This window comes from Bubalus kerabau, chromosome 8 (genome assembly GCF_029407905.1).
Source record: "Bubalus kerabau isolate K-KA32 ecotype Philippines breed swamp buffalo chromosome 8, PCC_UOA_SB_1v2, whole genome shotgun sequence".
NCBI classification, from domain to species: Eukaryota; Metazoa; Chordata; class Mammalia; order Artiodactyla; family Bovidae; genus Bubalus; species Bubalus kerabau.
In genome coordinates, this window is record NC_073631.1 from 122,839,838 (window position 1) to 122,865,353 (window position 25,516).

A 25,516-nucleotide genomic window follows, 5' to 3' on the forward strand; every position below is an offset into this window, starting at 1 on the left:
CAAGTACAGTCGATGACGCCGCACCCCTCGCCTCAGCGCGCTTACCGGCCCCTCCAGGCGGGCAGGCTGGCCTGCACTCGGTGACACTGCCTCCAGGGCTTTCCCTCCTCCTGTTCAGACCAGACCCTCTTTGCAACCTCACAGAGCTCTGGCTTTAAAGACTTGTTTTTTCTATTCATGATTATCTTTCAGAAGAGCTGTTTTCAAAACTCAGAGTCTGAGAGAGGCAGAGAAGAGTCAAATTAAGATGGAAACTATGGAGTAATATCAGTGATCTGATACAGTTCTGAAAACAAAAGAATTCACAAGTAACATATACAAGTACTATACTACACACACTTTTCAAATTGCCTGGTTCCACACTAAAAATTTTACTTCAAAAGACAAAGGAAGAATAAATCACAAGCGAGGTAACACAAAAAGTTTTATTGAATAAATACATGCACTGTCCTGTAAAATTAGTTGAGCAAAAAGGGCATTTACATAAAAACAAAAACAAACACCCTCTGCCGTGTTCCATCTGCAGGGGGTGGTCCAGCTAGAATGGCGTTAAAGCAACAACCGCGTACAAACAACCAGTGTTTGCATTTGGCTTCAACAGTTCCTGACAGAGGAGGGCTGACCCTTGACGAGGAATAAACTGTGGTGAACTCTGCTGTGAGGCGTCTTCTGTTCTAAGCTGAAGCAATGCCTCACACTTCATACTTTAAGGCACAGGATAAGCAATAAAGTAACAATTCAAATTAACCAACGTTAATTTTCCCTCCATTGGTTTGGGTCAAGGTAGAAAAGTTGAAGTTCCCTTTTCCCAGATGAAGCAGTTAGTCAGAACTGGTGATGAAGGTTCTGAGAAGTGACTGTCCATCGCCAGGATCACGGAGCCCGGGGTCTGGCCTAAAGCCGAGTCTCAGCTGCCCCACTGGACACAAGAGCTTTCCTCTGAACACCCGTCAGCCATAAAGGAAGAGTCCCAGCCTAAGAGTCATCCCTTCCTTTTACAGAGAATGGCGCTGGCTGCTGGGTCTGTCCAGGCCCCACCGGCCACACAAAGGGTGGGCATCGTGCAGCTAACTGGCTTTGTTTGGGTTTTGCACCTTTCGTGGCATTTACTTTGCCTAATTGCTTAAGTAAAGCATTCCATGTAGCACATGCAGCAGAACATGTTGAACAGGTGAAGTGCATGGCTACAAAACCCAAATACTGGGGATGTTGGCAGAAATCATGGGTGTGCTAAATTTCAGTGAGTGTTTCCCTTCTTTTAGAAATTATGCCAGAAGCCCTTCAAAAAACCTGATTTTGGGGGGGAGCAGCAGGTACCTCATGGCTTGTGGGATCTCAGTTCTTGACCAGGGGTTAAATCCAGGTCCCTGGTAGTGAAAGCATCCAGTTCTTAGCACTGGACCGCCAGGGAATTCCCACAACAAACCCACTTTTTAAAAAGTCTCCAATAAATCTAAAACCATGGGCAGGCCACTGGATTTAGTAATGACCTGTTTTCCTCCTGCTGCTAAAACACCAGAGTTAGGTGTTTCCTGTGCGTGTCATCAGGCTTGCAGCGCCTCCCGCGCTGATGGAGGAGGTGGTCTCTGCTGGGGCTTCGGAGAAGCTTTATGGCCCAGGAAGCTGCAAGGGCGCCGGGTCTGCACGGCTGCGTGAAACGTGCTGCGAGGCTCCAGGCTCCACCACCCCCTGGGGTCAGAGTGTGAAGGGCCAGAGCTGAGCCCCGAGGGCAGGAGAGGCAGAGCAGAGGCAGCGTCCACAGGCACTTGGGCAGTCAGGCCCCGCGAGCGTCCAGGAGTCCCGCGGGACGAACGGTGAGGTCGCTAAGCTCAGAGCCGCATCTCCCCCGGTATTTGCACAGGGCTGGAGGATGTCCTCGTGGCTCAGGTCATGTGCATCCCGCAGCTTAGAATAGGTAAAGCTTTCTGCACACGTGCACCGTGTTTAGGGCACGCACAGCTGCCGCAGGCTATGGAGTCTCACCTCCCAAGAGGCTTGGGACCTTTATATACTTGGATATAAAACGTGCTTTTCCTAATCTAAGAAGAAAAAATACTCCCAAATAAAAGTTGTATAACAACATCCCAACACTGAGGTCAGTCACGGCATGAGGTGAGGAAACCCAGTAGTTACTGACAGCCTGCGGCCGCCGTGCCAAGACCCCTGGGTCCCTGAGGTGGAGGTGCCAGCTCCGCCCCATGCGCGTCACACCAACACACGTGTGCCAGCTCCACCCCATGCATGTCACACCAACACGCGTGCACCAGCCCCGCCCCGTGCGCGTCACACCGACACACGTGAGCCAGTGGCGGCTTCCCACACATCATGTCCTATCTGCTCACCCCGACCTGTCTCACAGCCTCTGCAGAGACAACCTGAGTTAGTCTTTCTTTTACAGCTGAGAAAACACCGAAAATTCCACAACAGACTAACCGCTAACACTGAAGTATTGTATTTCAGTATGTATCTGTACTGTTTCATGAATAAGTTATAACAAGCAACTAAAAATAAACTTAAGACATTCTATTTTATGTGAGAAATTTCAGATTAGTGCGCTGTGAACCGTGACAATTCTTGTGATATTTTATATTGCTCAGCTATACATTTTTCCTTATAAGCGCTACAACTGACTCCTCATAATACATCTTTATCTTTATCAAAGTGTAAATATTTTGCATACATTCTTTTACCATTCATAATGAGCAGAAATATACTAGCATTTACTAATCTTTCAGCTTTTCTTTTTAAAAAGAAACACCACAAAATAGGTCACTGAGAACTTTTTCCTGCAAAGACAAAAATGATTATTTGTAATAAGAATTTAATAAGTTTCAGAAGAAAAAAATAGATATATTTCCTTGATCCATTTTCTCTGAATTTCAAACCAGCATGTAGAGATAATAAAAAATAGTCTATTTATATAGCACAGTACACCTCAGTGATATACAAAACAAGGCAATAATAAGCAGGTCCATACATGGGCTTCCTAGGAGACAGCCGACATGTAGCTTTACACACACAACAGCTGGCCGCTATGCTACGCACACCGTGACAACTGCTGAAATACTAGAGGAAATTTAAACATACAAAACTTAATGCTAATATTGGCCAAATACGCCTAAAGTATCAACATTTTATAAAACCGTCACGGGGCCAGTAACCAAGTACGTGAAATTATAAAAAGAGCATTGGTATGTCTGCGGGGGCCGGGGAAGGAGGGTGTGTCGGTGCGGGGCAGCGTGGGTGTGTCTGTGGGGGTGTGTGTGGGGGTTGTTGGTGCAGGGCGGGCAGGTGCAGCGGGGGCTTCTTGGCGGCGGCCTACGTCACCACGTGGGGCCTCATCCCGTCTTCTGTGAGGTCGTACCTGAGACATAGGAAGACAGCAGACACGCGGTCACAGGGGCCATGCTCCTGAGTGGACTCACGGGCTCCCTGTCTGTCGGGGGGACACTCACCACTGGGTCCAGCCTTTGGCGAGCTCTTCAGATGCTAGACCAACCAGCACCTGTGGGTTAGAAAACGCCTATAGAAGTGGGTTCTGGCAACTTGCACTTTGGGTGTCTCGCTTTTCAATTTTTCTGCCCTTAAGATCTACCCATGACCTATGGTTGATTATACCCAAGAGGCCCTTCCTGTAGCCAACGGCCTTGTGGCAGGTTATCATGCAGTGTCAGTGGAGATAATTCACCTCAATAATGACTCACAAACCACTCATGGCAGCTTAGCTGACGTGGATTATCCATGCACATAAATCCAGTCTAAAATGCACACTTTGGATCAAGTGCTTAATTTTTACAACATGCAGAACTTTTTAAACCTACTTTGCCAAGAAGCCCTTTGTCTTTGGACAGGAAGCCGCCGCTGTTCTTCACGGCCACATCCAAGGTTCTCCTCTGCACGTCTGGCAGTGAGACGCTAAAATCAAAGCTGAAGCAGAAAAAGAGGATCATCATACACTTCTCCATAATTTTGCTCTGTTTTATTGTAACTAAAAACTGACATTTCTGTTTATGCTGCTGCTGCTGTTAAGTCACTTCAGTCATGTCCGACTGTGTGTGACCCCACAGACGGCAGCCCACCAGGCTCCCCCGTCCCTGGGATTCTCCAGGCAAGAACACTGCAGTGGGTTGCCATTTCCTTCTCCAATGCATGAAAGTGAAAAGTGAAAGTGAAGTCACTCAGTCATGTCCGACTCGTAGCGACCCCATGGACTACAGCCTACCAGGCTCCTCCGTCCATGGGATTTTCCAGGCAGGAGTACTGGAGTGGGGTGCCATTGCCTTCTGTTTATGAGTCCACTCCAAACATGATCTTTGTTTCTTTATTGTAGAAGTGATCTCTTTGGCTAGATGTTTAGACCTGGCCCTTCAGGAAGACTCAGTTTCCCGCTCCCCTCCCCTCCCCGGCCCCCCCCTCCCCCCACCAATTATTTCCCAAACACAACAGGAGACTGGAACCCTAAACATGCAAAGCTGACCCTGTGGCCCCCCGGTGTGGACACAGTGCCTGAATCCTGGGGAAAAACCTGGGCTGTGGTGTGGGCAGTCCTGGGCAGTCCAGGCCAGTCCCTCCCCTGCAGACCAAGGGGTGAGAGCTCAGAGCCCTGCATGAAGGAAGACCAGCACCCTCAAAGCAGCCTCGTGGAAGAGGCATCTGCAGGCAGCTCCTGGCGGCTGAGGCCAGAGGCTGCTGGACAAGCCTCCAGCAGCCAGGCTGGCAAAGCAGAGGACGAGGTCGGAGGCTTCGCAGGACATGTGGATGTGCTGGTCTTCCCAGAGCGAGCAGCCTGACCCCCAGGTTTGCAGGTGGGTCCCCAAACTTGTAGTGGCTGTGGCTGACCAAGACCAGCGCCTGCTCGTTGGTCTCTGGCCTCAGTGTAGAGGAGTCAGCAGTCAGAAAGCGTGGGGAGCAACTAGTGCCTTCAGCAATGGAATGTCCTGAATCAGTGGACGTCGACATCATTCAACTTGTCGTTTCCCCGGATGTCAGTGGTGTTTGAGCCACGAGGACTGGGGTCCAGCCACATGTGCGCAGGCCAAGGCTGCTGGGGTGTGGTCTGAGGATCCATGTGGTACTCATATCTATCAACAAGCCCCCAACTACTCACAGGGGGTGTTTTTCGCTCAGCCTCCCCATAGGCACCACCAGGCCTTCCTCAAAGGGCGGCGTAGACCGTCCGCCCCAAAGCGTGGACCATACCTCTGATCAAACACGGGGTTCAGCGTCTTCTTCGACACGTGTGTTTTCCTCCTTCCCGACCTCCTCTTGTCTGGTAACAAATACAGGCGGACGTAGGGATCAGAGCCATCCTCAGAGAAAGCGATGAGATTTCTTGTAACACAGACCAGAGAACACTGGGTGTTAGGGTCTAGAAAAAAGCCAGTGAGCACCACACGAGAACCTACCCCCACTTTTGCATTTATCCTGGCGCTAAGAACTCAGGGAGGCGACTGTCCTCTCCCGTGCTCACGGGCTCCCAGCAGCCACGGAGGTGGCCTCGGCCCCTTCTCCTCAGCCCAGAGTCTGGGGGACGCTCTGACTCCCTGCTCTGCTGCCAACAGGGAAACCACAGCATCACCCTCCACACTGCTTCACTGGCCCTCCCAGAAAGGGGCGTGGCCAGCCTCCCGGGAGGCCCCGGAGGCCATGCAGCCGCAGTCCTCAGGACCGCTCCCTGGCCTCTGCTCAGGCTGAGGATGCCCTCCTCCGCCCTCTGTCCCCCTGAACCCTTCCGTCACAGACACATGCCCACCTCCTCCTCGCCGCTCTTGTCCCAACAACTGGGCCCAACACACCTAGTATTTAACTACAGCTGATCTTGAACTACACGGAGGTTAAGGACCTATGTGGTTCTGTATCCATGGAGTCAGCCAAAGGCAAGTGGTGTAGAGTGGTGACATTTAGGACTGAAAAAAAATCTTCCTGTTGGCGTAGCCACACTGCTCAAACCCACGGTGTCCCAGGCTCAACTGTCCCTGCAGCCACTTCCAACTGCTCACTCATCTCGAGGAGCCCGAAAGCCCAGAGGAGGGGCGTCTGGCCAGCCTGCTGCTCTGGAAGCTCTCCGAGGAAGCACCTCAGCAGCAGGAACACAGGAGGTGCTCAGTAAACAAGCACGTGTTGAACTGACCTACGCGCTCACATAATCATGTTTCTAAACGTTACTAATTTTCCTTCCCTGTTTCCAACACTTTTTTAGAACATCCAAATTTTTATATCACCTATTTACATCAGAGCTACTAGTGAGACCAAGTCACATAAAGAAAAATAACCAGTCAGCTCTACACCATCATCACTAACAACCAAACACCAACCACAGTGGCACTGCTGTCTGTTGCTGTGCTCGCTGAGTGAGTGCACGCCGCCCCGCCCGGGCATGCTCTTCCTGAAAGACCGCAGCTGCTCCTGTCACGATGCCACAGACCTGCCTGGACTGTTAGCTACTCTGGAAACTGAATCCCCAGAGACACTTCAAAGACAGAAAAATACACCCGTTACTGTGTTCTAAAGGCTCAGTAACAGGGAACGTCTTATAGACTACAACATGGCAGTTTAAGGGAGTATTAAAAGCAAACAAAATGGCTGTGAACAGAAAATGTCATGAAAACCAGGATCACAGTCCCACTCAGAGCCCCGCCTGCCTGCTCTGCTCTGTAAGGAGCTCACCTGCAGGAGTGCACGACCACCACCAGCTTGTTCCTCTGCGAGCTGTGCCGGATGGTCAGCTGGATCTGCCCCAAGGGGGACTGTCCCAGGGTGGTTCCGCTGGGGAAACACAGCAGAGAGTGAGCTTTGCAGACGGCTCAGAGGCTGCGAGCACATTCCTTCCCTCGCATGAGGAGGAGGCAAACCCATGAATGGGAACCCTGTCTAAACTTCTGGGCACAAACGGACCAGCAGGATGCACATTCCACTCAAGGGTTCAATATAGCCCAATTCCTAAAAACTGGGGCCCAAAGTAAAATCAAGACAGGGGCTCTCCTTACAGACATCAACTCTCTGTCTTCCCGAGGCTCCGTCTACCCGGGCACTGCCTGAATCTGTGCTCCTTTCTCGGAGCCCCCGGCCCCAGCCTCGCAGGGATGAGGTCACAGCCCCGGCCCGTCTCAGGCTGAAGCACGGAGCTCGCGGACGGAGGGGCACTCTCTCTGCACCACCTCCCCCACCTCACACTGAGCACGGCAGGGCAGCAGAGGAAGCTGCTTCAAAGGGCAGCTCTTCCCACCGAAAAGAAAAGCCTAACATCTGAGGCTCTGGGTAACCACAGACTCTGTCCTTATCTAAGGGAGCCATGGACACACCTGTGACGAATGGGCGTGAGTGAGAAATCCACACAAACATCCCCAGACAAAGCGCTGGGCGGTGTGGCAGGTGTGAACCCAGCATGGAAGAGCAGTGCTGTCCTCAAACAACAAACACGCCCCACTGCCACCAGGCCTTTCCGTGACCCGGGCTAAGGTCCAACAGGTCCGCTTTAGACGCTGCCTTCCTGACCTGAGGATCACCCCACTGTTCTTAAGCTTTAAGTGAGCCAAACACTAGGCACCAGAAAACAGCAGGTTTACTCTGAAAGCCAGAGGCTCAGGGAGCGCAAGGGCCACACTGCCTGAAACCGTCTGGTTAAGACTGAGTTCCCCACCCCGGAAGCCCGTGGGGCCCGCGCCGATTCCGCAAGAGCGAGGGCACGTCTAGTTACTTCTCAAGCTGCCGCAGCCTCTGCCGCAGCTCCTGTGTGGCAATGGGCAGCGAGATGTCCGAGGCGATGCTTGGGGTGGGTTCCTTGACGGAGACGTGACTGGGGGAGCCGGTGGGGCCCGCCTGGAGGCTGGAGGAGCTCCGGCCGAGGTCCCTTGGGCCCTGCAGGCCGGCCTCCACGGGCAAGCCTCGCTCCTCCACACCAGGCCTCTCATCGCCCCCGGCGACCGGTGTGGACGGGGCCGTGCCACTGTCACCCGAGCCCGGCGACGCGGACATCTGAGGCCTGACAGAGACTTTCCTGCCTTCCTTGGACACAGAGGGCCGTTTCACTTGAGCCGAGTGCTGGTGGTCCGGAGGCCTCTCCTGCTTCTCCAGGTGGAGCACCTCGGGGTGAAAACAGACACAGGATGAAAACCGCTGATGCTGGTCACAGGTGCACGCGTGAGCAGCTCTAGGGATCCGCACCTGCAAAGTTTCTTCAAATCCTGGCACAAAACATTCAAAGCAGTCTACCCATTTGGCTACCCTACCACATCAAAGAAAGTGTAAAACAGGAGTGTGCAGGCCACTCAACAGCACAACGCGCTCTGGCCTCTGCCAGCAGCCACTCTTGGCACAGTGGTCATAAACTCCTCCTCCACAGACCCCTATCCCGCCATCTTACCAGTGATCATGGAAGGAGAGGCCGCCGGACTCTGAGGGTCGACGAGGAAGCAGCCCCACCCTGCGTGCTCCTGCCACACCTGCTCTGCGTGTGCACACGTCCCCTGAGCAGCCTACACGTGAACCCCTGGCATCAGGGGTCATCTTGACAGCCTGAAGCCTCTCCCCAAGTAAAGCTGCAGCCAACACCCCCAGGGCTATGCTGGCTCCAGGAGTCGGGCTTCCAGACAAAGAGCTCTATGATTTACCACTGGAGACACTGTGGTCCCACCTGGAAAGGCTGTGACCAGGCCCAAGGAGATTGTTTCTACCACACCCTCCACAGACTACTGAATTTTTTAAGAAGCTGGTTCTTCATTTTAATTTGCATTTTAAAAATTAGAGAGTTTTAGCACTTTCCCATATGTTTGCCAGTTTTATTTTCAGCATTTCCTTAGGTACTTAAAAATGAATCATTGTCTATTTTGGACAGAATTTATTTTTCCTATAATCTCTACCATCTTGCAGAGTTTTATTAAATTCTCCCTCTGAACGACTTTTGAAAATTTAACAATAGCAGAAAACTTTATTGATCCAGATAGCAATACTTTCTGGACCAAAGGATCAAAAAAAAAAGACTGGCTGGACTCATCTGAAAGTGTGAGGAAGGGCTCCGGCCTGCTCAACAGCCGGGATCACCGCTGCCATCAGCGTCTGAGCACAAGCCTTGGTCATCGCTCCCCTGAGCTACACAGCCCTGCGTCCGGCGCTGAGACCGTGTCCACCCGGGACCCTTCCCCTAGCCACTCCGGACACTCAGTACCCTGAGGGCGAGCTTCATCTTCAGAGAGCTGTTGGGACCTGAGTTGCTGAGCTGGAACCGCTGGTTCAGGGTCATGTCCTCGCGGGCGAGCAGCTGGCTGAGAGGGATCCTGAGGTTCCCCAGGGAACACTGGTGCTGCTCATCTCTCACCTGCCAAACACACAGAGCGCTCAGCATAGAGACGGAGACAGAAAATGCAGGTGGCCCAAACCTTGGGTGTCAAAAACACACGTTGCCTTCCCCTTCTCAGTCACGTGTCCATACATGAGGCCGGAGGACAGCTCCTCAGGGAAACAGCACCCATCCAGTGGTGCTACAGGGTGTCCGTGCCACAGGGCCGGCCATCTCCTCCTCACAGGCAAAATGAGAATACAAGATGGAAAGTCTTGTCCAAAGGATCCACTACAAGAACCCTGAGCCAGAGGCAACAGTCCACGCAAATCTGAAGACTAGAAAGGAATGTCTTAAATCCTGTGGAAATGGTGACAACACACATTCCTAGTGCTGTGCCGAGTTTCTACTAGAGAAACACAAACACTTATGGAGAGGACACATTTCTAAATTTCTTTTAAGCTTTCTATTCAAAATCTACAATACCTGCTTTAAAGGCATGGCAATATCTGGCTACTGAATAATAACTTTCAGCTTTACCTCTACAACAGGAATTATTCCTGTTAGATTGTCATGCTACAGATTGTTTAAACAAAAAGAGTAAGAACTTTGATGGCTTCATAGACTATACAAAAATAATCAAATAAGTTAACTACACATGAAAACCTAAAAGCCTCATTGCTCATTTTTTAAACTGCAAACACAAAAGCATTTTTATATGAAATAACTAAGTTTACAGAACTTTAAAAGTTATTGTAAATTCAAGGTCCAGTTACTATAAATTATTTTATAAGTGGGCTTCCCAGGTGGCTCAGTAGGTAAAGAATCTGCCTGGAATGCAGGAGACATGGGTTCAATCCCTGGGTTGTAGTGTAAAAATTATATTTTAAAATTATTATCCTGTCTTATTATTTTCTTAAAATTGAAGTACAGTTTATAACATTAGTTTTAGGTGTACAAAAGTGATTCAATAATTTTATAGACTAGACTCCATTAAAGTTATTACAAAATAATGGCTCTGTTTGTCTGTGTTGTACAACACACCTTTATTCTTATTTATGATGCAAAAATTCTTAATACAATTTTAGCAAATTAAATTGAGTATGTAAAAAGGATACTACATCAAAAGTAAAAAAGTTTGCTTGCAAGGCTTTCTAATGTTAAATCTTGAAAATCAATAGAGGTTTACAAAATTTAAGATTTGAAAATCAGTACTGCATTTCACCATATTGACGAACTTCAAAAGGAAAAACCACATGATCATCTCAAACATCATAGAAAAATCTTTGACAATATTCAATATCCACTCATGACAAAAACCTACAGCAAATCAGCAGAAGTAGAAAGAAACTTCCTCCAACATCAGACTTAGCAACAGGGAAACATCAAGGCTGTGCCTCAGGACCTGAAGGAGGCAAAGGTGTCCACTCAGGCCGAGGCCGGGCGGGCAGTGAGGCAAGGGAGGAAGGGAAGTGCCCTGACTGGGAGCAGACAGCACGCAGCAGCGCCCGGGGCATCCACACAGAAGCCGCAGGGCAAGCACGCACAGCAAGGCTGACGGTGATGCCAACATACACACGCCAGCTGCAGTTCTAGACGCCAGGAACAATCAGCCAAAGGTGAACATGAAAGACGACACCCTCCTGCCCTGCTGCCAACACTCACAGCAGGAACATGTCTGGTGGGCCCATGGTGGCAGTTCTCTGCGTGCTGTGTGATGGGGAGATATAAACACGTCTATGTAAACATGCAAATAAATTACCTCCACTTCGAGCTCCTGGCGCTTGGGATTGTGAATGAAGAAGGTGAAATTTTCCTCCCACACAGGTTCGTTGGTTTTGTACCGAATCTGAAAAAAATGTCCTGAATCAGCTCTAGCATGTTTTCTGCGGACAAGTGCTCCAGCACCGTGTATGGAAGCCGAGATGACACCTGTTTTCTGGGCTGTGCTGTGCTTAGCCGTGTCTGACTCTTTGCGATCCCATGGACTGTAGCCTGGCAGTCTCCTCTGTCCTTGGGGATTCTTCAGGCAAGAACACTGGAGTGGGTAGCCTACCCCTTCTCCAGCTGGGCTGTGCTGCTAGGCATCAACTACGTGAGCTGCCGTGTGGCAGGGGGATGACTGCCAGCAGCTGCCAGCCCAGGTCCCTGCCCCGCCACAGCATGTCATCTGCATGGACAGCCCCTACTCCCCTGGCCTGTGGAGTGCTGCTTGTCAGAAGTTTCTTAAATTAATGGTTAGCAGTCAAAAAAAGGGAGGAATTCCCAAAATGTTTCCTGAAAAGTAGCACATGTTATAGCAACAGCAATGTCTTCTATTCAATTCGCATTTCTTGAATTTTAAGTACACCGTTGTCTTTTAAACAAAGTATTAATAGTGCATTCAAAGGAAACTTAGAAATTTGTCCCATGTCATCTACCCATGAAATCAAGCAAAAGCATAATTAACAAATTCATGTCTTTTTCATGCTATTTTTAAGTGAATATATTTTATTCCAAATTAAGTAGCTCATTATCAAATGATTGATTTGAGAATGCAAAACAAAGACATGGAAGTCAACAGTCTCAATACCCGCCCCCTCCCTCCCTTCCCCGGTGCCTGTGGCAGCTGGGTCACAGGGGCCAGTCACAGCGTCACCACCTTACCTTGCTCTCCTGGGCCTTGTGACCGACTGACATTTGCACAAGAGGATTTGGATTGCTGTTTATTTTCTTCCCAGACTATCCAAAAAGAAAAAAATAGATAAAATCAATAAACATGTCTTGAAATGGGGATTACTAGAAATGGAATCACTGCTTATGTTAACAGTCATTTCTATTTATTTCTGATACTTCAGCTACAGGGAGTATCTAGACACGATTTCAGTGGAAAACAATTAATTGCTAAGCACACCCCAAAGCCATAATTGTATCTACATAAATCAATGAAACTTGTATTTGCAAACAATTTTAAAACATTAAGGTATTTTACGTTTAAAGCAAGCAACCCTGGAAAAATGGAATCTTCTGAAAATCTTTCATGTTAATTCCCGCTCTGAAAACTCAGGTAACAAACTGAATAAAGTGAAACAAATGGAAAGAGAAAAGCACAGGAAGGACAAATGTGAGAGCCTGTGATTCAGAACAGTTTTTGTGGTTGGAATCTTAAAAATACTAAGGTGTCAGAGGCATGTTTTTACATTTTTAATTTAGTATCTTCTGCTTGAACATGTAGCAATCATCAAATCTTGCTTACCAGCTGCTAAGTAATTTTGACTGGAAGAATAGACATCAATCTAAATTGCATTTAAGCAGATAAAATGCAATGAGAAAAATTCAGGAATAAGTTAAAATGGTAAGCAGCATACTTTAGTACAGATAGCTGATAGAAGAAAACACAGTAAAATGCAACATATATGAGGTTTATTTATAACTTAGCCCCACAAGAAGATGCAGTTAAATATTTGTGTTAGTGGAAATTAATTAGAAGAAAGTCACAAAATGTTTTTAAGTTAAATAATTTTAGAGTCAATCCTCAAACTGCAGCAATGACAGAGGTGTCAAATTTATGATTATTGGAATAAAATATTTCTAGCCCAAACCTACTGTGATAATCTAGTTTCTGGTTCATCTTTTTGATGTGAATTAATTCTGCAAAATGAAATAAACACTGTTAAAAAAAACCCAAGGCTACAGACTACTGCAGGAGAATACTTATTTCCCCCTAAATCCACTTCTCCTTCTTCCCTTAACGTGAGCGCCCTGGGGCTGTGGCTGAGCACACATCCTGTGTGACCTGGATTCTGTCTGAGCCTCCCTTGTGGTAGGTGTGGCCCATAATGATCTAGCCTCTCGCCTTTGTTCTGCGCCCCTTTTGGCTGGAGGCATGGAGCACCACAAACTGCAAGTCAGCATTCGGTGGCATCCAAGGGAAATACACTTCTGTCTCACTTAAGCTACTGCTACTTTTGCGTCTCTGATACAGAAGCTAACTTTATACATTTAATTAATCTCTAAAAAGTAGCCATTCGTTCCTATTTACTGTAGCTTATCTATTTAAATACATTCCCCCAGCCCCTTGTCTAAACTTTCTAACATCTCTGAAAACAAAATGAAATTTATAATGGATGACTTTAAGTGCCTGCTTTGGGGCAGACTATAGCAGAGTGGTAGCTATCTCTGCCTTCCCCAATTTATTTTGCTTATATTTTCCTTTTATGTGTGTGTGTGAATGGCATCCTAAAAAATGTTTATCCTAAGTATTAAAATTCTTTCAGTAAGTGTAAAATAAATGCTATCAAACCTTAACTGGCACCTTATTTTCTTTCTTTGTTTGTTTTTGTTATTTAGTTACCAAGTCGTGTCAGACTCATTTGCAACCCCATGGACTGTAGCCTGCCAGGCTCCTCTGTCCATGGGATTTTCCAGGCAGGAATACTGGAATGGGTTGCCATTTCCTTCTCCAGGGGATCTTCCTGACCCAGGGAATCAAACTACAGTCTCCTGTGTTGGCAAGTGGGTTTTTACCACTGGGCCAGCAAGGAAGCCCATGCTTTCTTTCTCAGTCGTATATAAAATAATGGTGTAGAGTTATCCCTTGGTATCTGCCACGGGGTTGGTTCCAAGACCCCGTCAGGATGCCAAATCCAATGATGCTCAAATTTCATTTATAAAACGACCTAGTATTATCCTCTGTATAATTTATGTCATCTCCAGATTATATGTAATACCTAATAAAGTGTGTAAATGCTACATAAATAGCTGTAAACACAATGTAAATGCTGCTATTTGGAGCTTTCTGTAGATTTTTCCAGGGTATTTTTGATCCTAGACTGAACTCGTGGATACAAAATCCGCGGATACCGAGGGCTGACTATCCTGAAATGGATGATATTCTGGATGCTATGAAACAAGGTTAAATCAGTGACTAAGTCTTCTATCAGGACGCAATATTCAAAATGCTTCAGCACAAGACAGACACACAGGGTATAATGAAAATAGGAACTTTTAAAGTCAGACTGTCTTGAATTTAAATCTTAGCTTTTCTCTACTTGATTACTAAGATCTACGTGTATTTTATTTATTTGAACCTCAGTTTTCATGGGTGTAAAATCATTTCCAGAACCAAGTTGTTAGGCTTAAATAAGATAACACAATAACAATTAAAAATATACGTATTCTGCTAGCTACACTGGGCACTTTAAATGCACGATCTCATTAACAGACTCAGCACTCCCACAGGGATGAGGACGTCACCTCCACTCTGAGGAACAAAGCAGGGAGGCCTCTGCTGCCTACTGTGGGGCCCACTGATGAGCCGTTGGCTGTGCAGGGGTTCAAGCCCAGACAGTCTAGTCTAATTGGAGAGCCTTCATCCTAGCCATCACGCTCTGCGGGTCAATAATCTTCCCTTACCAAAGAAGCGGTGAGCCAAGGCTGTGGAGACGTTCCCTCCCGGCGTTCTGGTGAGGAACTACCCCGCTAACCAACTAGCACTCCACAGGAGAGCCACCTCCCCTCCCCAGTGGGGTGTGCTACGGGCTTTCTAAGTCCCGTATCAGAGCAGAATGCTAGTCTTCCTCTTTTGAAGTTTAACTGATTCTTCTGGATGAAACTGATCAAAACCCACTGTTGATTGATTCCTTTGCATAGAATTAAAAGAACTACACTGAACTCCTCACGCATTCCCCTAAATATTTAAGCTTAAAATAAGGCCTCAAAGAAATCAGAAAAAAAAAAAATTAAACATTTTTAATTTAGCCAGAAAATACATGCTCATGTCGTTTTAAGAAGTGGAGCTTAGTTTTCAATATACCTCATTTAATGAAATTTAAAGCTTCTTGAAAGATCTGTCACCCAAACGAGCAGCACCAAAAGCCCGCGGTCGCCGACTCAGAGACGGCCCTGATGCAGCATATTGGAAGAGGTGATTTTTTAATGGGAAGTCACGGTGCACTGGGCACACATTTTAATCATAGTCTAAAAATTGGTTATGATTTTCAACAGAACTTCTATATCACCATTTTCACAAACTCAAATCCAATTAAAGTACAGATGATTTAAAAGCACCTTAGATACTGCTGCCTAAGGCCAACAGGACAAAAGTCTAATTTACCACATTGATATCTTACAAATTTATCATCAGAGTTGATTTAAATTCTTCTAACTACTAAATTCTTTAACAATAAAAGTAGCCTCTCTTCAACTAAACAAGTAATTATGACTCTATTACTTTGCGAAGAATCTGTCAATAAACCTATATGGGTTAAAGCATCATCTCTTTCAATACGTTTTCATCAACTTTCGAAGGGAAAACTATTAGTTTACCTTTAAAGCTTTCTGAATTGCAGCCTTCTTCAAGACATCAGGGTTAAATTCTAATGGGTTACTCTTTCAAGTCAGAAGAAAATGAATATACCAAGGGTTAATAAACATGCAATGAGGAGTTTATGTTAAGGTTAATGACATGAAAACTTATGAGAACAAAAAATTTTTTAAACAAAACCCACCAAGAATTACACAAAGAAACAGTAAATATTAGCTGTAAAAGTATTCTTTATGCCCAAGATTTTCTTAGACTAAACCTTTAATCTGTAAATATCAAAGCAGATCAGCCTTTACATCACTGTTCTTTTCCTCCCATCCCTCTTGTCTTTGGGATTTGAAAAATCCAAAAATGACACCCGAGGAAAGGGTTCTGTTTGCTATCCTTAGCTTGAACAAACCCTAGGATTTGTCCCTTGAAAAAAATCGTAAAGTTTCAACCATAATTAAGCTGAAGGTTTCATCTAAAGTACAAATCAATGGGCCAGAGATGTCCCAACTGCTCTCAAGCCAATCATATCCTGGAAGAGCAAATGCTACCTTTCTTCCTTCTGAACTTTATCTTCTCATGAAAAAAAATCACAGCAAAGATGGGACCTGATCTACCTCGTCCCCCACTCTTCTACAAGCATACAATGCAGAAGCGGATCAGATCATCTCAAAAGCTCCCCCTCGCTTTAAAGTTGTACTATTCTATTATTATTATTACGGGTTTTATGTCCTACTTTTTTTGATTTTAAAAACTCATTACTTTATTGCCCTCAAAAAGTCAAGATAGAGTTGTTTTGCAAGATCCTTTGAGGATTAACATTTAAGATGAAAGATTTTATCACCTGAGTTGGAATTAACGTCAAATTGAGTGTTATTCTTTATGAAGCACCCTGGAACATTGAGTCCAGCAGATGCCCTTGGGGCAGGGCTGGGCCGGGCTGGGAACTGCAGCCCTGAGGTTGAGGAGAGCTGAGTGCAGACATTGAGAACCCGCCCTACAGCTAGCTCCCTCTCTACAGACGTGACCTTACTGCATGCGTGTTATTCCAGCGTGCACCAGCTGACGTGATGCAAGGAGAGAGGCTCTGGTGTGGGCTAAGCGAGCAAGAGGAGCCATGTGAGGGCGTGGGAGGCTGCCCAGGCCAGGGGTGTGACAGAGCAGGTGGATAGAGCTCGGTGGGGGCCCAGCGTGAAGCCTCTGGACGTCACTGCACTGCCGGCACTGGGGCGACTCACCACCAATAGTCACCTGCGCTGTTTCCAAGCGAGAGCTGAAATTACTTTTAACAGAGTGTGGAGGAGCACCTCGCCCAAGGGCTCCACGTCACAGCCAGGATCTCTACGGATGGAGTGGGCGTCAGTGCGAACAACACTCCTCTCAGATGGACTCCATAGACAGCACTATGAACTCACAGACTTACTGAAGTGGTAACAAGTTCACTTTATACGAGGATGGACTAGACAGGAGGGTGGAAAACTGGGCTCTGGGTCACACGGCTGAGTTCAGATCATCCTGGCTCTGCGGATTCCTAGAGGCAACCCTGGTCTCTAATCTCAGCACCTCATCTAAGGAGGGATTCCACTGGCCCGAGACGCAATGAGCTCTGCACGCAGAGCCCTTGGAAAGTGCTCCGGAGATGCATGTGGTCACAGAGGCCTCTGGGGGTCAGAAAACACCCTCTTGTTCCTCTGGCCAGAGGAGAAGGTCCAAGTACTGAGGCCACAGGATAGAGAGGCCCTTTCCAGCTGGGGAGCAAGGTCCGTGTGCTGAGGTTTCCAGACGGGACCGGGGGTGAGAGCACACTCACGGGGCTGGACAGGAGGAGCGTTTTCGAGCAGCAGAAGGTACCAGGGTGTGGGGCTGGCAGCCGCCCAAAACCTCCGCTGGAAATAGCAACAGGCTCAGCCTTTGGGGACAGCTGACATAGGGACAGATCCACAACATACTGAAAACCAGAGGGGGAAGAGATCAATCTATCCAGATTCGTTTGCAGGACTTTTTGGTGACACCTATATTTGAATCCAAGCCGAGTATGTGGTTTTGATAACTCAGGAGGAAAGGTAGTTTGGATCAATCAACACCTTAGCTAAATATAACAAAGCAATTAAAAAAATCCCGACACAAGGGCAGAAGCACTTCCTATAAAAGGAGCAGTCACAGAAAACAGTAACTATACAGCCAGCTTGGCTGGCACAGGCAGCAGCTTCCAGCACAGGCCCCACTGGGACACTCCTGGGAGTGACCAGAAGCAGCAGCCAGAGGCACAACTGCCTCCTCCTGACCCCCCAACAGCTGCTCGGGGGCGGGTGCTGCAGGAGACAGCAGCCCACCTGCCCCTCGTTTGGCTTGACTGTCTTCATCCATCAAATGGGACAAAATGCTGCTTCTTTCAGTTTTGCTCCCCGCCCCTTCGTTTTAAAAATAAGAATAAACTGAGTATGCATGCTGAAATAAAAATGAAAACAAGTGAAAATGAAACAAATGAGCTTTAAGAATCTCACTAGTTATTGAATTAAATCAATAATTAGTTTCTAGACTAAGGACTAAGCCATTGGCTTCCTCTGAGCCCAAAGCAAGTGAAAATAACTCTGCTAAAAGGACCAAAACAGTGCCAGGAATCAGGCTCCAGAGCACGGACTCAGGAAACACAGGCATGAAAACCACTTCCCAGATACAGGCCAGGAACTACCCACCCCAGGAATTCTTGAAGCTCCTTAAAAGCAGCGAATCGCAAAGTCAACATACACTTCTTCCCCCTAGGAGCTCCGGGTACACGGGGGAGAAGGCACATCTTCAGGCAGCAGTGAGTTTCTGTCTCACCCACTGTTCCCGGGGCCTCGGGGACTTTATGGAAAGCCAGGCTCTGATACCCCTTGTGTCTGGTCAGGAGGAGAAAGCAGATTTAAGGAAGATTTCTGAAAGCTTGCAAAGAAATATTTACATCTCACATTGAGATGAACCGTAAGAAAATCCATTTTAATCATTATGGTTTCACTGTTTCCTCAGATGATTTTTTTAAAAAAAAATTTCAGGGCCAGGAGCAGCGTCAGAGCCCAAGGCTCCTCCATGGCTCATCGGGCTGGTCCACCTCGGTATCAGATGCAGTCACCAATGTTAGTTAAAGCAGAGTTACGTTTCACAAAACAGGCACGAAAGCAACACTCACAGGAACTGAAATCATGCAAGACTGAAGGCATGCACGTCATTCCGGCACTGACAGACGGCATTAGTCTCCAGTCCACATTCTAGCAGTCTCCACCAAACACAAGAAGGAGGAACGCTGAGAACTCACAAATAGTGCTCTATAGACTGAGGCAGTATTTTCACAAAACACTAGTCCCGACGCTCGCCTCTCTTTTAAGTAGCCACACCCAAAGTTTCCCTCGTAGATACTCTTGGGAAAGTGGAAATGGGAGGAGAAAGCAAAGAATGGTGGATTGTGGTCAATGGAGGCACGGAAGCACTGACCCACGATGCAGCAGGCAGAGTCAGAGAGCCGCACGGAGACGCGGGGACGCCGCACACTCCCGTCCCAGCAGGCCCTGGGCTGAGGGTCTGCTCAGGGTCCTCTGCCTCTGACGGCCAGAGCACACTTCATGCACAAAGTGCCCTTTCCATAGCAGGTTAATACGCTCACTTTTCTTTCTGTCCCTTGCTTACGTGACATCATTCCGTTTTAATTTAATTTAATGTGACAAAACACACAGCTCTCAAGAGAAGCCAATTCACCACCACTTTCCTCTGTTCTAAAATATACAACAAACTCACTCCCATCAGGCATTATAAAAGACTTTAAAACTTAAATTGTGGTTAAAAACAAAAAGTTCTACCGTACAAGTCATTCTGCAGAAAGGTTAAATCTTCACTGAAAGAAAGGGTACAATTATACACATTCATAAACACAGTTCAGTTAACATCTTTGCAAAATGAAAAATACAGATGATCAATCAAATTTTAATTGTTAAAAATTTTAAATAAAACAGAGATGCACAAAATACATCGAGTTTGCTTTTGAGCAAAACCCAAGTAATGTACCATTTAAACCCTGGAGAGGTGCTGAACAGAATTAGGGTGTGCATTTCATGAGGTAAAGGGACAGGGTGGTGTGAGCACGGTCAGGCGGGACACCTAGGCGCCACCCACAACAAGGGTGCACCCGGGGGCACACACGGGCACTCAGGTGACTGGGCACTGAGTATCATGTCATCTCAGGAGGAAACACCCTGCCTCTGGAGACAGCAGTCTTTAACAAAACTGGCCTCCAACACGATGAAATGGAGCAGACAGGCCATCTGTTGAACAGGTAGACGGGCTCTAAAACATGCTGTCGCAACGGTGAACTCTGATGACAAGCCAGTGCCCTCAGCGTGGAGGCAGCGCCGCAGCAGGGCTGGCTCGCCGCCTCCTCTCCGAGCGCTGCCACCGCCTGTGAAACTGTCCTCCGTGGTGCGAGCCTGGGGCCAGAAGCCGTGCGCAGGGCATCCCTGCGCCCATGCGGCCCCTCACCCCGCCATGCCACGGCCGGGGGGATGCCAAAGGGATTCGATTTTCATCTTCGGGCATGAATTTCAGTAATTAGCACTTCTCCACAGGGTATTTTCTTTCCTAACTACTAAGTCCTTCTTTTCCTGTGTGCTAAAACACGTCAGCTAGTTCTGATCACCCTGGGTAAGCCAGTAAGGTGGGGACGTAACACTACATCCATGAAGGGAGTGCACCTGCATCCCCTCCACCGCTGCTCTCCCGGGCTGCAGGGTAGGGAAAGCACAGCAACACACGCAGAGCACACGGCTAAACCCAGCAGGAGCCGCTGCCAGAAACCAGCACCTACCGGAAGGTTCCGGGCCGAGTCCAAGTACAAGATGAGCAGTGAGGAGGACAGCCCGTCATTGGCTTGGTCTTTGTCAGCTCTGATGTCTGTCAGCACCTACAGAGAAAGGGAAAAGCCTCAGCAGGTGGGTTTCCAAGCTTCCTGTTTCTATCTAATTATGCCTACACTGCTCAAGAAAACAAGGGAGATGGGGAACTAAGCATCCCATACACGCAGTACAGAGAATGAACACAACAAGGTTCCACTCAGATCAAAGTGCTCAGGTGACCTGAGGCTCCCCAAGTCCCTGCAGGGCACCCAAGCACGAGCCCTGAGACCTCCGAGAGCCTGCGGATGCCTGTAAACTCCCGCTGGCTCTAATCTGTGCCGATGCCACCTCGGTGACTCACAGCATGAGAGTCACGTTACCGATCCGAGTTTGTAAGGGAGCAGCAGCACAGTTTCAGGCACCACTCTTAGTGCCCAGGACTGCGGGCTGCCGTGGGGCCCCTCCAGCACCTGCTCAAGGTTCGACGCGTCGGGCATGAGTGTGAGCCACTCCAGCTTCAAGTGCAGCTTCCCTCTGGGCACCTCGTCCAGGGTGAACCACTGCGGAGAAAGTGAGACCGGTCAGCCAAAGCCCTCCTGATCAGACACATGAGCTGAGCAGTCTCTACAAACCCAGAAGGCCCGAGTCCTGACACTTTTAGCTCCAGGCCTGAGAAGGAGCTGCTGGCCCCAGAAACTGACAGCAGGGGCCGCTCTGTGTGTTAACTCACTGACTCCCAGTGCCATCCCTGTGTGACATGCAAGGACTCAAACGTCCTCTCGTACCACCCAGCGCTACCAAGATTCTATGTATGGACATCCATAGCATTTAGGGGCCAAGAAAAAATATAATGTTGATCCCAAGTACTGAATTTCAGTATCAGACATGCTAACAAGTGTGCTTTTCCTCATGACTGTATAACAATAATTGGTTCACACTCGTTTCAGCTTAAAAGCCATCAAGCTGTTAAATGAGGACGGCGCTCAAACACTCGGCGTTAGGAGAGACGTCCAAGTGCAGGGCGTGTCTGGTGGGCCCGACGAAGCACACAGCACACGGGATGGTAGGACAAACTGCAGACGCCTGTCTAGGGTGTGCTGTGTGCAGCTGAGAAGAGTTCTCAACAGAGATTTGCTTAACTGCGCCTTACTTATCCAAGTCTTACCCATCTTTTAGCAGCCATCACAAACTTCCTTCCTTATCCTTTTTATTCTGATAGCAGCATCTTGCTTGAAGCAGCGTCTGTGGCTGTCAGTTCATGATGCGTTTGTGGGTGTCTTTCCTGGGACAATGTCTCATCAACTGCACTGCGCCGCTCTGCTATGACTCCCAACTACCTTTTAATGCCCGATTCTCGGGAGCTTCTACCAGACTCTGCCCTGACTCCGAAGCAGACCATGCCTGCCTGAAACAAAGTGGGTGTGTGTGTGTATCCTTGAGGATTTTGTGCTTCTGGCAGGTGCTGACTTATTTTCACTTCGCTGGGACTGGAAGGCCTAAGTTCTCAGCGTCTGTGAGCGGCTGTTAAGTTCTCAGACCACCAGGGATGGTGGCAGTGGGTACTCGCCATCAACACTCACGGAATAGAACAATACTCAAAGGAAACTTACTTCATCTAAAAGGCGCTCCTTTTCAACTTCAATAAGATCAATCATAAGACTATAGAAATAACAATACAACAACTTTAGAACACAGAAAACCACTTCTGAAAACTGAAATAAACTTAAGCATTACTCTATGAAAAAGTACTCCAGAAAAGCAACAGAATGCTACAGTTTATCAGGAAACAAGCTTCATCCTCCAAGCTTCCTCAAGCTTCCACCCAGGTGTGAAGTGAGCAGGGAACACGCAGCACGGCACGGCTGAGGTCAGGGATGGGAACGCTGGTCCTCCCCACAGGCAGTGAGTGGTCTGGAGGCGCCCCGGGCATGTGAGCATGTCTACAGGGGAGCTCCGGGGCGGGGCGGGCAGGTCTACAGGGGAGCCCTGGGGCAGGGTGGGCGTGTCTACAGGGGAGCCCAGGGTGTGCGGGGCAGACGCATTCGACCAGGGTGGGTGGGACATGCTCTCTCTGAGCCACACCCGCTGCTCCGGATGGGGCTCCGTCTAGGTGTGCTGAATCAGGCGCTGACCACCTTTCTAGCCCTGCTTCCTCAGCTCTGATCGGCACCTCTAGGGCCGCAAAGGCCTCTGCCTCGTGCCTGGAACGACCCCGAACAGCCCGTCCCATTTCCCTCCATAGTCCTGCTCTGCTGGGAAGCGTGAGGCGGCAGGAGCCAGAGCCGAGCAGGGCGGGACGATCGCACGCCCGTCTTCCGCAGCCCCTCCTCTCTGTCCCTGCGCGCTGCCCCGCACGGCCCCGGGTCCCCTGCTCCACTACAGACTCCCGGGGCCCAGCCAGCCCCCGGACTCAGCCCCTGACACCGGAATCTAACAGAGGCGTTACTGCAAATCTCATCTGTTCGTTGCCTTGCCTACAACCTTTTGGTTGTTCTTCGATAAAGGGTCTCACAAACGAATTCTGAGGTCACAGCCTAACCCACAGGCCATCCTTGATGAAACCAGAGCTGATCAGTGTCATTTACCCTTCTATCTTTTTTGCCACAAGAAATTCAGTTATATAGGCTAAAGTGTGTTTTTTGATAGTTCATATTTTTTCAGCTGTACACGTTCAATTTAAGTAAACAAGTCAGTATTTATTTTACCAATATATAGGCACAATGTAAATTACTATCTATCTCCACCCCCACAGGCCAATAACAAATCAGAAGTTCACAAACCTGTTTCTAGAGCCTGGAGCCCAGAGGCCTGCTGGGTGCAAGGCTGGGGAGCTGGGCTGCGTGAGGGGCTGCAGCTGGTGGCTGAGCACTTAAATGGGGCAGCACAGCCAAGAAAGTGAATTTCAAGCTTTGTTTAACTTAGCTTTCCTTGTCTTACTTAAATGTAAAACTTGTTTTAGGAACAAAAAACATGTTTTAAGAGGTCTAAGGTGAAACAAACCTAGCATCAAAAAGCCATTTTAACACACATGTAACATGTAATAAACCTGGTCTGATGTTACAAGTTTAAGAATGACTATCAAAGAGGAAGAGTCCACACCCTCAGTCACGGAGGACTTACCTTCCGAGGAAGTCATCCTTGTCTGGGTCTTCGTCAAAGAGCTCGATCTCCAATTCCTGTCCGGGATGTTCATAGACCAGAGCCTGGAAGGTACCAGTGCATGGCTGTCTCACCCTTACGAGCGTCTGTTCTGAGTCGTAGCCGCAGCTGACATCGGCGCCAGCGGCTGCTCCGCGCCCAGGCCCCACTATCAGACCTGAGACACAGCTGACGGCAGAAGCCCCTGGGAACTCCCCTGGCACATGGCACCGAGCTTGCTCCCACCTTTCCAGGCTACAGGCGCGGACCTCTCTCTACTCCTGCAGCAGCCCCGGGCAGGGCTGGCCCCTCACCACCACTCGGAAGTTGGGAGGTCCGGCAACAGACAGGGCAGGGAGGACCAGAAGCTGGCGGGGTAAAAAGTGTACCTTCTTCCAGTTCTTTCCAAGCCACATGCCCTGTGAGGCAGCAGCTCACTCCGAGAGGCACTCTCTGGGGGCAACTTGGCCAAGTGCACGAATACGGCCCCATGACACCCAAAAGGCACTGGTTACAGTGCTGAGCCCGAAGGCCAGATCCCTCGTGTGAGGACATGAGGGCGTCTTCCCACGTGAGTGGCTGTGCCTGGGACACGAAGAGATGTCCAGATGCACTAACTGCAAACTCACACAACAGCACATAACTAACCTCATCGTGGAGTATATCTGTGTGTTAGTGGCCAGTTATTTACTGAGATAGCTTAAGGTTTAAAATTGTGTGTGAGGCAGGGATACAAGGTGAAGTATGTTTAAAGACTGAAAATCAAAGCAAAGAGAACTGCGCACTGAACAAGCACACCACCACCACACGGGGGTGGGAGCTAGAGCGGACCCTGGGGAAGGGCTCACGGCACCCACCTCTCACCTCGCACCAAGCACTCACCACTCCCTCACCTCATACACCTCATTCCACTTTGGACTGAGGTTCTCCTTGATGACCTTGCTTTGGAAGATCTGGTTGCCAACTCGAATCACTCCATAGGGGTCTGATTTCCCCTTGACAAGTCCCTTAAGGTAAGTGTCTTTTCCCTGAAGATCCTGAGCTTCAATAAAATGTATCCTCAGGACACCCTGGAAAGAAGACACAGCAGACTATTCACCGGTTCACCCACAGACCTGGAGCAGAGGCTGGCTTGGGGACAAGACAGAGCCTCTCCCCTGAGCAAAGAAGGCAAACACGAGTGCCTCAGGTGCAAGACCATGGGGCCCAAGGGTCTGACCAGAGGCCAGAGATGGAGACGCCGGCATGAGCTGCTGACCCTCCTGGGAGGGAGGGGCCCCGGCTGGGCAGGGCCGACGGCAGAAGCGAGGCATGCGACACAGGGCCTCGTGGGCCCGGAACAGTGCAGTGTCCTGGTAGGAATCCCATGGGCGGTAATTGCAGTGGAGACCAGCACCCCGGGATGCAGCAGACTCTTCCTAAGTCCTTGATACCCACCGATCACTGTGCTGCATTTTTAGAATAATCCTATGAAATAGTCATTAAACCTATTTTATGGATAGGAAACTGAAACTCTGAGATACATACACTCACAGACAACACAGTTCTCTTTCCCTAAGATGTTGCTTAATTGATAAAATGCCCACCTTTACCTTGTGCTTACCTTTGTTTACCTTGTGTTCAAGGTAAACACAAGTGGTAAAGTTCTCTTTTGAGGGGGTAGCATTCTATACCATAAACACTTTAAGTTACCAGGCACTGTTCATGAACCAATCAGCACAGGATGACACATATTTTTATAGATAAATATATGCATATGACACCACCCTTAGGGCAGAAAGTGAAGAGGAACTCAAAAGCCTCTTGATGAAAGTGAAAGAGGAGAGTGAAAAAGTTGGCTTAAAGCTCAACATTCAGAAAATGAAGACATGGCATCCGGTCCCATCACTTCATGGGAAATAGTTGGGAAACAGTGGAAACAGTATCAGACTTTATTTTGGGGGGCTCCAA

At 48.4% G+C, this 25,516-nt stretch overlaps 1 protein-coding gene across 6 annotated transcripts in view; it reads right to left on the reverse strand.

The window, feature by feature from the left end:
- Positions 1 to 407: 407 nt before the first annotated feature.
- The window catches only part of ESYT2 (extended synaptotagmin 2), a 79,203-nt gene continuing 54,094 nt past the window's right edge, over positions 408 to 25,516 (reverse strand). For 4 of the 6 annotated variants that reach the window (XM_055591402.1, XM_055591401.1, XM_055591398.1 and 1 more), the window contains 15 exons: positions 24,460 to 24,636; positions 23,549 to 23,631; positions 22,039 to 22,087; positions 20,899 to 20,988; positions 20,401 to 20,496; positions 18,862 to 18,963; positions 11,921 to 11,995; positions 11,037 to 11,123; positions 9,164 to 9,313; positions 7,697 to 8,082; positions 6,667 to 6,765; positions 5,200 to 5,331; positions 3,822 to 3,927; positions 3,456 to 3,505; positions 408 to 3,364 (listed from right to left, as the gene is read on the reverse strand). In XM_055591402.1, coding sequence (XP_055447377.1) covers positions 3,319 to 3,364; positions 3,456 to 3,505; positions 3,822 to 3,927; positions 5,200 to 5,331; positions 6,667 to 6,765; positions 7,697 to 8,082; positions 9,164 to 9,313; positions 11,037 to 11,123; positions 11,921 to 11,995; positions 18,862 to 18,963; positions 20,401 to 20,496; positions 20,899 to 20,988; positions 22,039 to 22,087; positions 23,549 to 23,631; positions 24,460 to 24,636 — 1,728 coding nt within the window. In that variant the 3' untranslated portion in view covers positions 408 to 3,318. Of the gene's footprint in view, positions 3,365 to 3,455; positions 3,506 to 3,821; positions 3,928 to 5,199; positions 5,332 to 6,666; positions 6,766 to 7,696; positions 8,083 to 9,163; positions 9,314 to 11,036; positions 11,124 to 11,920; positions 11,996 to 15,580; positions 15,644 to 18,861; positions 18,964 to 20,400; positions 20,497 to 20,898; positions 20,989 to 22,038; positions 22,088 to 23,548; positions 23,632 to 24,459; positions 24,637 to 25,516 lie in introns of all 6 variants that reach the window. The other 2 variants (XM_055591399.1, XM_055591400.1) reach the window with 2 other exon arrangements.